The sequence below is a fragment of the Aythya fuligula genome, chromosome 3 (assembly GCF_009819795.1).
Source record: "Aythya fuligula isolate bAytFul2 chromosome 3, bAytFul2.pri, whole genome shotgun sequence".
Taxonomy (NCBI): domain Eukaryota; kingdom Metazoa; phylum Chordata; class Aves; order Anseriformes; family Anatidae; genus Aythya; species Aythya fuligula.
This window is the reverse complement of record NC_045561.1, coordinates 70,306,184-70,319,494: the sequence shown is the minus strand read 5'-3', so window position 1 is coordinate 70,319,494 and position 13,311 is coordinate 70,306,184. Positions and strand designations below refer to the sequence as shown.

Genomic DNA, 13,311 nt, shown 5'->3' with positions numbered 1-13,311 from the left:
CTCTCTACTTAAAAACTTTTTTTTTTTTTTTCTTCTTCTTTTTTATTATAGAGAGAGCCTGAGGGAGGTCAGATGGAGCATAAGTGCCCTGCTTTTTTCTTTCATTAGCACAAGTGATGGCTACCCATGGATTTCAAATTTGTTTCAGCTCTTACTGGGAGCTCTTTGCAACCTGAAGCAGGGATTGATTGTCGGTGAAGAGGCTCTGCAATAACAAAGACAGAAATCATACAGCAAAGGTCTGACATGTGAGCTGTCAGAGGTGATGCCACCAGCAGCTGACCTATCATAAGACCTCCGGGAAAAGCCACCGGGCGCCGTGCTTGGGAGTTTCTAGTGCCCTGCTCCCTGCTAGTTTGTGCTTGGAAACAGATTGACTAACATAATAGAGTGATTTTGTAATCTGTCATAATACCATAAGCTACAGATCCACAGACTTTGACCCCTCGCAGGTATAATGAGCTCCTTTATTCAGCTGCACATGCTCTCTCGATGGGGGAGGAAGGGGGGGGGGGGTTTCTAATTATATATCCAAAGCATATGTTTTGCCCAGAAACAAAGCATTATATTCATTAGCAAAATCCTATAAGCTAGGCTCTTTTTATTAGCCAGTTAACTAATTGACAGTTAAGAACGTGTATTAATATCACGGTGTAACCATGCAGTCACTTAAGCTGACAGCTTTATTAAAATCGTAGCATTGCTCTTCTAAGTTGCTGCAGCAGGAGGCTGTAGCATTTGCATCACAAACCTCAGTGTTCAGAAACGTTGGGTGCAAAAAAAATAAAAAAAATCGATATATCATCACGCAGGCTCAGCCTCGTGGCTGTCATCTCCCTTAATGCTTTGACAGGACTGGAGAGGAGTGCTGAAGGTCCTCAGGTCCTCGCATTGTTCTTTAAAAATCTGCTCAATCAATTTTAAGCAGGTCTCGGGAGCACGCCGAGCAGATGTTGGTGCATTTCCCTTCTCCGTTCCTGATTCAGAAAGGGATCTCACTGGAAGAAATGCTCTGCTTGCACAGCCTCTGCCTTTGGCTTATAGACCATTATCACCCAGTGTCGGAGGTGAAAGATGGAGAATACAGTATGAAAACACACAGCGATGTTTTCACAGGTCTTTATTTCATACACCTTGGCAGAAAACAAGGGAAAAATGTTTGCTGAGCTGGTTGGTGAGATCGCTAGGCAGGATACTCCCCTTGCTGATCCTGGAGTGCTGGCCTAGCCTTTTCCATGGCAAAGACGTGCATGTGTGGCCCTGCCCTCACTAGATCAGGCTAAATCCCGTTGATTTTACTTTTCTTTCTGCCCCCAATGAGCAGAATAGCAACAGGAGATGCTATTTAGGGCAAGCACAGGGACAGGTTGCCCAGGGAGGTGGTGGAGTCACTGTCCTTGGGGGTGTTCAAGGAGAGGTTGGACGTGGTGCTTGGGGACATGGTTTGGTGGGTGACAAACCTTGCATTGGTGTCCATCAGGCAAGAGTGTCAGTGGGAGTTTTGCCTGATCACTGGAAGCATGATTGAGGTTACTGAGAAATAAATGCAATGTCAGGGAAAGCTCTTCTTAACCATTCAAACAGCATTTCTTAATGAAAAACAGGCACGGCTGTGGTGTTAGGCTGTGCTAAGCTGCTGTAACTTGGGCCAGGCTTGTGGGGTGGGCTATAATATCACACTTGCTGAGCATTTTCTGAGCAGCAGAGGAGTAAACAATACCTCTAATGCGAAACCAGAGGTAAAATGAATTAGGTGATGATAACCCTTTAAGAAAGAAAAGGTATTTTGTGAGTTTCTGTGCAAAGACCTTTTGAGCTCTAAGCTTTATAATCAGCTTGGAAAATAGTTTAACCCACAGGATCTTTGTGACTTACTTCTGTCTTCCCCAGTTTACAAGGTCAACCATCAAAACAAACGTTGTTTGAAGAGCTCCAAACATCAGGCGGCAAGGACAATTTATAAACCATTTCCCATTTCTAAAGGCGATGCCACTGCACCGTTTGTAGGCTATGATTAATACCATGGCATAAAATAGTTAATTTAAACAAAAAAATGGGAAACTCGGAGCAAAAAAAAAGGGGGTGCTTTTCAGATAATCCACTTACTGCGTCTTTGTTGTGCCTATCGTCATAACACCCCTCAGTCCCAGTTGCTGGATTTAGCCACCACGCTTTCTAATTTCCAGAGAGGCAGCAGCAGCACTCCAGCTTTCTTCGTTAGTGTTCCCAACAGGAGTGCTCTGTCCTGATGCCTTTGCAGCCCTGCGGCAAAGTCTGCACCTCCGCAAGGGCTGAACCTGGGGGCATGCTCCCCTTGTGAGGCTGGGGAAAGGTAAAGAAAAGGAGGGAGGGGAGAAAAAATAAGAAACAAGAGAAAGACAGGGAGAATAGAAATAGAGGAAGAAGAGAAAGAGGAGTTGGTCTTCACCTAGGGCCTAGAAAGACTGGAGAGAGACCTCCCTTGGAGTACCTGCATTTTGGACCTAGCTCTGTGGAAAACCCCAACCCCTAATGAACTGCTCAGCGTTCCCATTCCCAGAATTATCTCCCCCACCCTATGGGAAAGAAAAAAGTAGGCCAAAATGCCAACTGAATTGGTTCCTGATATAACTTGTTCCTTCTTCAGATTTTCTTCTGAGGATAAGACTCTGGGGAATCACAGCCCAAATTTTACAGATGAGCTTATGATGTGCATAAGCTCTTATTTTCCCACTCTTCTGGTTTTTCTGGCACCATACTTTGCTCAGGAGTGTTGTGTGTGTTTTTTTCTGTTTGTTGCTGTTGTTTGGTTTGTTTGTTTGTTTATTTGTTTATTTGTTTTCCTTTTCCCCCTGACATTAATCCCTATAAAACTGAGATATAAGTTCCCAGCAACTTGCTCTAGGAACTTCTGTCCTAAATTTGTCATCTCTCAGTAGGAAATGCCCCCAATTTCCTGCCATCTTTAATTACAGATGTGAACTACAGTCAGACATGAACCACTGAAAGAAGTTATTCGGCACACTGCCCATTCAAGCTCCACTTCTCTGTCCTACAGATCTTCTGCCATCACTGCCCTCCAGTGCTCCTCCACTGCCTCCACCATCCCCTTGCTATCAGCCTGGCCAAATCCTTGCACCTAGTCAGGAGTGGATCTACGGAAGCTTTTGTGGAAATCACTCCAAAATGTTGGGAAGCATGTCAAGGAGAAGGCATTACATGGCTTTTCTCATCTCTCTTTGGAAACAAATCAGGCATCGGGTACACCAGAATGTGATAAACCCAACCAGAGGGAGTCACACACTTGTGGGTGCCCCAAGCAGAGGTTAAAAAATGGGACTTTTCTTCCTCATATGGTCATGTTAGATGTGTTGAACAACTGAACTCCTTTCATTGCCATTGAAATCAACATGTAAATCCAAAGGTGACAGGTCTACTCCAGTCCCAGGGTGGATCACGGGGCCATTTATTTGAATCTGGCTTCTCTGCCAGAAACAAGTAAAATAGCAGCAATAAAAAATGCTAGCCAGATAAGCAATGGTGTTTGCAGGGCAGTGAATGCGGGTGTCCACGCATCCTAGTACATCTAGCTGGAGGCATCTTCCCTCCTGTAGTGTATTTCTCTTCATGAGATCTTTTTTGTTTCACAGGTGTTTAGGCTGGTTGCACACAACCTCTGCTGACTGGAACTAATTGAACCGACCACCTTGTGTCATGAAACATGCACACAGGAAGAATATTTCTAAAACAGCTGGGCCAAATACAAAGGCTCCTGTGTGACATTGCCTGCAGAGTGGAGAGGGATGAGAGACAAGAAGCAGGGGTCTTGCTTGCAATGCTACTGAACATAGCCTGAGGCGGGCCACAGCCACATGCACAGTGCAGATCCTGCTGCCTGGCTCATGTCTGTAGCTTTTCCACAGCTACAGGTGCTTTTGAAGCTCTTACAAAGAGCTGTTTTGTTAGTAATGCCCATTTCAATGAAATATGTCATGCAAATCTGTTATCCTCTCTCCTTCCCACCTGAACACACTAAGAGCATTCTTCCTTTCTTGGTTTAATGACCCAGATACGGTAGACTTACATAAAGTCACATTGCATTTTGGTGGAAACCGATATACTCGCAAAAATGGCAAATTGTAATCCGTCACCGTCTTATCAGAGGCGTTTGGCAATGGCATGAGCTGGAGAGCTCCCCACGGCTGTGTTTGATTGCCATCTGCCGGCCATTGCCCACCTCTGGAAATTCCTGCTCCGGATTCCCTCGGCTTGTAGGAAGGCAGTTCACCACCTCACAGAAGTTGAGGAAGGTCATGACATCTGGGATACAAGTTCCCGCAGCTTTAGGCATCTCTGCTAAATTATCATTTCCATTTCACAGGTTGTAAAATTTTACATTCAGGTTTGAAACTGCCTATTTGTTACACCAGAAATGTTCTAAGTTTCACCATTCCTACTTGCTAAAGCAGTCCAGCTGTCATCATTGGTGCCTTACTAGATCTGTAGTAGCTGTTCTGTGGAGATTATGGGATTTTGTCAAAGCTCTGTCTTTCTCCTGACCTGGCACGTCCTCTTCTTGATTCACTAAACTGTATGGTCCACTCAAGCTGCTCCTGATAAAAGTGCAGGTGTGCTGCTAGGTAACACAAAGGTCAGAAGATTTGTCCAGCTCATAAGAAAATGGACGTGTTTTCAGCATGAATATGCATCAGTTGTTGTGCAGTTTCAGATACTAAGCTTATAATTTTTCTGCCTTCCCACTACCATTTCTCCTTTCTGTGCCTTCTGTGCCTTCTGCGGCCAACCTTGCCAGTAGTTTGGGTCTCTGTTTCGTGTTTAGGAATGAAGGTAGGACTGAACTCAATAGGATGCTTTTTTGTAACTTTCCCTTGATAAAAGCCAAAGCTGCATGCTTGGTAGAGGCAATCAGCAGCTGACAATCTCCCCTGACACTGGAAATAACATCAGAGGATATCCAAAAGTGCTGCTGGTGTCTGTGAAACCACTGCATGAATGAACATGCACATAACACCATCCCCACAGGTCAATGGCTACCAAGCTGTTTGCACCTGAAGCAAAAATCAGACGTATGAGTGTGCTGGGAGGTGCAGGAGGCATCCCCCGTGCCGCTGGGATAATTGCAATAAACCACTGTGCCCCTGTGGAAGGGCCCACCACAACTGTGAGTAGATGGCCGGGGTGTGTAACACAAGAACGCACTTTTGTGACTTGACACAATGGGTGTTAAAAGTACTCTGAGAGTGTTTGGGGAAGATCCAATTCTTCTAGTTTAGAAATAGCTACATGTATGTACCGGGGAGTTCCCAAAGTGTTGTTTCTGCCTCCAATAGACTCAGCTGCACTTGAAATGCAAGTGGGTTGGGGTTGTTTTTGTTGCAAAGACCATTCTGACAAGCTGCCAGTAGGAAAAGTAACACTGATTCTCCCTTTCCCCTTGGAAGTAAGGGATAACCATTACTGTTCATGGGGAAATTGGGTACATAAGGAACAACACTCAAACAGATTGCTAGGGTCTATATAAAATGGCCTCTGCTCACTGATGTTTAGGGTCTCGGTGACAAATCTCCTAACCAGGGAGCCCAGAGCTGGACAGCAGAAATTATTTTTGCAGGGACCCTGCTAGCTGGAGCAGGCTGACAGGGGAAGAGCAGAGACAGGATGAAGCCTGGAGCAGACTCCAGCATCCCCTCACTACATCAGTTAATGCCAAGGCAGCCCCCCCACAAGCCAACTTTGCTGGCACCTGACAGAAAATCCATAGCTGGGCTCCATAATAACGGCGTTAAGAAGCAGTTTCGTGAGCCTGTGAGTGATGCTGGCTTTCCTCCCAACCTGGCTCCTGTGATCAGCTGAACGCATTGACCAAAGATGTGCTGTGGGGCACTTACACACGCTGTTCCCTGTGCGGATTGTATGGTGTCTAGGTAAGACACCTTGGAGCACCCACAAACCGCCCCCATCCAAAAGGTTAATTCTGTAAAACGTGTAGGAACCTAACTGCCTTTGAGAGCTCTACCCCTTTATCTGAAGAAATGGGCTCTGCAGCTGAACGCAGTGGCAGAAGGAGCATTTCCCCTGCTTACAAAATCAGGCTAAGGTTCTTATTGACTTGTTCCTTTGCTATACTGTATGAAACCTTTCACTGTCTCACTGGGAAATTTAGGGCTAGAAATGTTCACAGGGAGGTGCGTGCTTTATGTACTCAGCCCAGGGAAGTGGTGGAGTCACCATCCCTGGAGGTCTTTAAAAGACGTTTAGATGTAGAGCTTAGGGATATGGTTTAGTGGGGACTGCTAGCGTTAGGTCAGAGGTTGGACTCGATGATCTTGAGGTCTCTTCCAACCTAGAAATTCTGTGATTCTGTGATTCTGTTATTGTCTGAAACAGCTATTGCAAGCGCTGTGGCTGCTGCAGGAAGTACTCAGTGAGAGGCCACACACACAGCCACAGACATCGCAAGAAATATTTTATTCCTCCTACGATCCCTGCGAGGCTCCGGCAGGGAAACGGCGACCAGGACGCCCCCAGCCCTCCCTCACGGCGCGCGGCCGCCATCTTGTGGCGAGAAGGAGAGAGAGCGCGCGCGCGGGGCAGGGGGGCGTGGCCACCGGCATGAGGGGGGCGTGGCCACGAGCGGGGCGGGCGCGGCCCCCGGGCGGCGGAAGGGCGAGGGGCGAGGCCGTCGCCGGCGGCGAATCACGGCCGGGGCGGGCGCGGCGCGGTGACGTCACAATGGCTATGGTGGCTGCGCAGTGACACGTCTCCTTGCGGCGGGAGGAGAGGGAGAGAGAGGGGGAGAGGGAGAGGGAGAGGAGAGGAGAGCGGCGGGGAGCGCGCGCGCGCACGCGGCGCGTGCCCGGCGCCGTCGGCGGGAGCGCGCGCGGCGCTGCCCCCCCCCCTCAGCTTCGCGGCGGTTGAGGGCGAGGCCGGGCCGGGCCCGGTGGCGGCGGCGGTGTCGCTGCCGCTGCCGCCGTCGTCGTCGTCGTCGTTGTCGTTATGGCGGGGCAGCAGTTCCAGTACGACGACAGCGGCAACACCTTCTTCTACTTCCTCACCAGCTTCGTGGGGCTCATCGTCATCCCCGCCACCTACTACCTGTGGCCCCGCGACCAGCACGCCGGTGAGGGGATGGGGGTGGGGGGGGGGGGGCTCTGTGAGGCGTTAACCCCCGTTAACGCCGGTGAGGTGTGGGGGGGTGTGGGCCCTGTATCCCGCTCTCCTGGTTGTTTTATTTATTTATTTATTTATTTTTTCCACCGTTGTGTGGTGTTTTAAAAAGGCTCCCGCAGCTCGCTTCGGGCGGCTTTTAGGCACAAAGGGAGGGCCCAACAAAGAGATCCCCTTCCATTGCTTCCTAGGAAGGGGTGTGTAGGAGAAATGAACCCCAAAAGTAAGGTGGTTTGGGTGCTGGCTCGTTGCTGGGGTCCTGCCTCTGCCCCCTGGTTGGGCACCTGTTGGGGAGCCAGCCCTGTCTGTGGGAAAACAAGGCTTCCTTGCCTTGATTTGTGCTGGAAACCAACTGCTGCCAAATGCTGCAGGCGTTTTGTGGCCTCTTGGTTGCTCCTGAGGAGCAGGAGATCGAAGGTCTGCTTCTGGGTCTGCTCCCACAAATGAAATACTTCTGTTTAATTATCGTCCTGGTGAAGGGCAGGAGGCAATGGGACGGAAAACCATCTCTCTTTGGTGATGGTGTGCTCGCTCCATGGTTTTTAGCAGCTGCTGCTGCTGGGGAGAGCTGCTTGGACGTAGCGAAGGTGCTGCACAGAGTGGCACGGCCGGCGGTGACACTACTGCTGGCTCCTCTGCTTCAGGGGACGGGCAGCAGCACCAGCCTCCATAGAAATGTTGCCAGACACAGGACCGCTTTCCTAGCGTTGTGTTTGATCCTCATGTATAAAGTTATCCCTACAAAATCCCAGAAAATGGGAACATAAACTTGGAATATGGCTTTGTACCCAATTTCCAGTTAAGTCTGCTGTTAAATCTGACTTGTTTTCTCCCCTCTGGCCAGCGTTGTCTTGCATGTGCGTGGAGAGCCGACCGCGCATCCTCCTGCAGTTAGCCCTGGCTCCTCGCGAAGCTGTAGCAGAGCGCTCTCTGAAAACACAAGATAAATTTCTTGTTGGTACAGAAATGAGTCAACTAAGTGAAAATCACCAGCCGTGGAAATGAAGAAATGATTTCTGCCTCGTAATTGTCTTAATGGGCTTTAAGATGTGAGCACGGTCCAATTTTTAGCGTATGGCTTCATCCTGTGCCTACGCTCTCCTGCAACAGTTGCGTTTTGTTCCGCGTGGCTCTTTCTGCACAGAAGGTTGGTGTTGTGCAAGATCCCGTCCGGGGCTCCTGGGGCCCTCTCCTGCTTTGTTGGGTTGGTCTCGGTGTGTGCCTACAGCTCGCGTGCCAGATTCCCAGCAAAATCCCCTGAAAAGGCTTCGCACAGCTGTGTGTGTGTTCAGCCACACCTGTTGCAGCACTGGAAGGGGATAGCAGGAATAAATTAAAAGCTTACGATGTGCAAAATGTTGGTTGTTTAGCCGTGATTTCTTGTTTCCAGAATAACACACACAACCAAAACACATGTAATTTGGAAGCGAAGAGATCCCATCAGGGTGAACTTTGAAGGAAATCACACAGCTGGCCTCCTCACTTCAAGACCTTTTTGCAAAAAAAAAACGGGCCTTAAACACAGAATAGGTTTCTTTTGGGGGTAAAAACTAGGTAAGATGTGCTTCAGCTGCTGATGGGCCTTTGATTTGTGGGAGCAAACCAGAGCTGGGGAGAAGTAAGAGTGAAACGTTTGTGGTGTGGAGGTCAAGCCTTCAGTGCCCGCTGTTTCATCCTCCGGATGCGCTGCCGTGGATTGCAGATGAGTGATTCCCAGCTGGCTCCAGGTGATGGTTAGCATCACAAGGCTGGGAACTGCTGATCTCCCCCAGCATCTTTGTGTTTGCTTAGTGCTGTGGTTTTGTAGTAAATGCTGACAGAGTAAATGAAAGGGGGGGGGGGAAAATCAAATGCTTTTTTGCCCTAGTGAAGGCTGGAAAGTAGGAGTATATTATCTCTATTGCCTCATCGCGTAGAGAAAACTCAAAATGTGTTACCTAATCACAAATTTACAGTAGGATAGTGGTTTTTGGCAAGCTGTTAAGATTCTGATCTTTGTTCTTTTTGGAGTAAACTTCTGAAATGTCATTTCGGTGCTCCCCTCTTGAAGAAGAGCGTGACTTCTTGCGTCTCTCACAGACCGGGTAGAACTTGACCCGCTTTGATTTCATAGTTTTCTGAGCCAGTTTTATCAAGGCACTGCAAGAGTCCGTCTGAAGTGTTGCTGCAGCCTGCAGTCGGGATCAATATTTCTTTTTTTTTTTTTTTTTTTTTTTGAGGGGGAGAAGGGGAGGGTTGTTGCTGTCCTTTGGCCGTCACAGAATGCACTACCCCATAACTTCATTACCTCGGCTTTGATAAACCAAACAAGCAGGTAATTGACTTTGTAAAGCATATTTGTCCCGATGACTTTATCTTCCCGGTGTTCATTGTGAAGCTAATAAGGCTGCTGTAAAAGGTTAATTGTTTGGCTTTGCAGCTTGGGCTCTAGTTTCCTAACAGCAGGGTAACTTCAGGGGAGCGCTGCTCTGACAGCAGACAACTTGTGCTTCTCCCAGTGTGCCAAGCAGAGCACCTGATCGCTGTTCTGGAAGAAACTCCATTGAGCTGAAGCTGATTTTTGACTTTTTCCCCCCTTGCATTACTTTTTATGAGTATTGGCTTCTGGATAGGGTTGGTTCATGGATGTCTGTGCTGGCACGGGGTGGGAATGGCGCAGCTAAAAGCCTGGGCGGGCACCACGGATGATTTTGGGGATGGTGCTGGCTTCAGGAGACGGCAGCACTGCTGTGATGTTTAGCATTGACTCATATCTTTAAAACAAATACATGTGTATGTTTGAAAACACCCAGCTCGTGCTTTTTGTGGATTACCTCTGTTTTGGGTAAATATTGGTATAGCTTTAGCATAATTACTGTGAGTAAAACTGTTGCAAGGACTGTTCTTGACTTGGAACCAAATCTGCTGTTGCTAAAAAATTATTCTGGTCCAAATTCACTTCTTAGCCGAGGAGATGTTTTCTGAGATGAGCGTTTTAAAGTTGTTTTTCAAAAGTTTCATCTTGAGGGCTGAAGAAATGATGTTTATTCAGAGCAGTTAGGGATGGATCAGTGCCTTCCAAAGCATCTGCGTGTTGCTGGAATTGCTTTGAATCGGTTTAATTGTAAGGTGGCGTGGATCTAACAGCAGCAGCGGCCAGGAAGGAAATGGAGAGCGAGAGGTGAGTGAATGTAGTTGGATAATGCGTCAGTTGTTGCACAATGCCGACGTGTTTGCTGAACTTGGTGTGCTGCTTGGCTTACACCTGCACTGCTGAATCGAGGCAGGCAATTACGAAACCCTGCTGAAACAGGTAGGGGTCAGCTGCGATGCATTTTGTGGTTCCTTAACTGCACGTACCTGGGGAGGCTCGTCATTCTGTCCAATTTTTGAGCTGAGTTAGGTATGCATTAAAGAAATTATCCTGCTGTAGAGCACCGGTTATTCACAAAGTGTTACAAAGCTGCTGGGAAGAATAAAGGTCCCTATCCCGAGCCTCTAAGTAAAGGACAAAGTAAAGAGAGAGAGATCTTTGTAGGCAGTACTTGGTACAAGAGTTCAAAGCCTTGAGTGAAAGTCCTGAGGAAGTCCTCCCATGCAGGCTTACTGTGTGTGGAACTTCTCTGCATGCCTTCCCACTGTACTGCTTATTCCCAGGTATGTTTTTGATATGTTTTTATTTTATTTTTAGCCTCAAGGCTCTCTTCGGAGGTCTGTGTTAATCCCCTACTCTAAGATGGAAGTAGAGGAGCGGAGGGAGGCTGCAGTTCCTTGTCTCTTTAAGGACAAACAGTGAGTCTGCAACTTGGGTTTGTCTCGAGCCTACGTAGGGAATGCAGGCAGCATTCCTTCTGTTTGATTTGTAACAGGGTAATGAGCACTTGCACCTAGCAGCAGCTGTGGGAGGGGATCTCAGCCCTCCCTGATACTGCTGCTTCTGTTCCAGGGTAGCGCTCCGTGCTGCTCCTAATCTCCCAGAAAGATAAAATAAAAACAAAGTTGGTTGGAGCGGGTTGGCTGTGACCCCCATCCCTGCTCACAGCTCCCTGAAATCTCATTAACCTTCCCTCGGAAGGATTTTTCAGTCAGTGAAACTCAGTTACATGTTTAAGAACGGTTATTACATACAAATTGATTTTTTTTTTTTTCCAGTATTGAGGGATTGAGTGTGCTGTGGTTAAGTTTAAACTATTTCAAGTTCAGAAAAATACAGCTTATTAAGTGACTGTTATGAGGGAGAATAGAGCGTGATGGTGACAATTAATGTTTTGTTAATTTTTACTGTGCCACAGTTTGGAAGCAGGAGTGTTTTTTCAGAAACATTATAAGAAAGGGCAAGCATCATGAGATGGCATTGGTAATGCCTGGCAAGTATCTCACAAAATACATTTTAAAACAAAGCTTTTGGACAGAGTTATCTAAACTGCTCTTTTATTTGGAGGAAAAAAATAAAAGGCACGTCTTTTCATAGAAGTTTTTTGAATTACTGTAATTTTATTGTGAGCATTGTAACCTCCTAGCAGTAAAATAAAATTAATAACCCTGTGTTGGAAATTAGTTGAGTGGCTTCGAGACTGTCCAGAGCACTTCATTGTAACAAACTTTTTCTTGCAAGATGAAGCTATTACAAGAGCTTTATCTCTTGTGTGTATGTGAAAATAAAGCTGTTTCTATTTTTTTAAATTAAACCCATGTAATGGAAGCTTATGGAAACTGTGGTAAAAGTGACATTATGTACCTTGCTGTTCGTGTTCTGTTTTCAGCAGGGATGTTTGCCTGCTCACGTAGACCCTGCTGAGCTACAGGGATGTACAGGCGATGTGTGGGAGAATTCGGGTTAGTGCCGTTCAACCTGATGGATCGAACGTTAACATGATGGTTTAGTTACAGCTTCGTGAGCAGTTAAAGCACTCTTGCAGCAGGGGCAGGAGCTTGAGAGAGGAACAGGATAGAAGACACAGAGTGGGGTCATCACAGACTGCAAGGTGAGGGGTTAGGGCTGCTGGTGGTGGTGGTTCTTTCAAGTCGTGCTGGTGAAGAAGGTGCAGTTCTGCTTAGATTTGAACAAGCATAGACCAGGGCTGCCTTGTCCTGTGTTCCTGCTGCCTTCTGCTGAGGGAGCTCGGCTGGAAGCCACCTCACACGCGTGTGCCTCCATCCAAAAACAAGGGAGGCTGTGCTGGTTGGACCATATCAGGATTAGACGGTGCCTGAAGCAGGCCCTTCATTTCCTTCCACAGCAGAAAGATTTCTGCCCTCACTGTTTTTTAAATGATCATACGATTTAGAAGACTGAAGAAGTGCTTTCAGATTTTCACCTTTACTTAACATTTCCCTTGTAGAGAAAATTACTTCTAAGAATTGTAAATAGAAATATGTTGGTGATGACGCATTTCAGACTCAAAAGGTGCCTTTACCTTGGTCGACTGGTTCAACTATTTGAAAATAGCATAGTTGCTCACAACAATAAAGTGTGAATAGTGCCTAGAGAATATGCAGGGGTTTTATCCTCACTTGTTTAGTTCTTGTGCATCCTTACAGAAGTTGTTATAGATGTAGATGCATCCCTGTTCTGTTACCTTGGATGTCTCCCAAGGGTACCAGGACCCTGATGCAGGCTGCAGGTGTGACCGACCAGGTATTCCACTGGTTCAGAGGCTTCTTGGCTGATGGCCCTCCTCAGTTTAGTTCAGCTGGATTTTGAGTCTGAGAGACCAAAGAGAGCAGAGAACGAAGGAGAGGCTGAAAGGGAGTGAAAGGTAACCAAGTTGTCTCTCTTTTTTTTTTTTTTTTTCCACTTAGTGAATTCACTTAGTGAATTGCACAGTTGAATTAGCGAAGCGTAGAAATAGTTAATGTTGCTCCTCACTTAACTTCGCCAGTTTTCTAACATCTGCTGTATTTTTCCTGATAACTTTTTTTTTTTTACAGGGATAAGTATATTCATGTCTAATTATGAATTCCTGTTGTTTTTATGATTACAGTTTTTCCCCTAAACTACTGTACAAATTGTAAAGGGAAGCAGTTCTAAGGATCTCTATCGCAGTCTTGTTCGTGTTGCTTCCATCATGCTTTTTGTAGTACTGAAAATAATGCATCAGTTACAGCTCTAATTATTTTTTGTGAGCTATATTATCTCAACTTTTATGGTCTTTTTCAAAAAGC

General features: G+C 46.8%; 1 protein-coding gene across 1 annotated transcript in view; it reads left to right on the top strand.

Moving 5' to 3' along the window:
* The first annotated feature begins 6,974 nt into the window (after positions 1-6,974).
* SEC63 (SEC63 homolog, protein translocation regulator) overlaps positions 6,975-13,311 on the top strand; it is a 52,181-nt gene continuing 45,844 nt past the window's right edge. Inside the window, exon 1 of the mRNA XM_032184392.1 lies at positions 6,975-7,120. Coding sequence (XP_032040283.1) covers positions 6,997-7,120 — 124 coding nt within the window. The 5' untranslated portion in view covers positions 6,975-6,996. The remainder of the gene's footprint in view (positions 7,121-13,311) is intronic.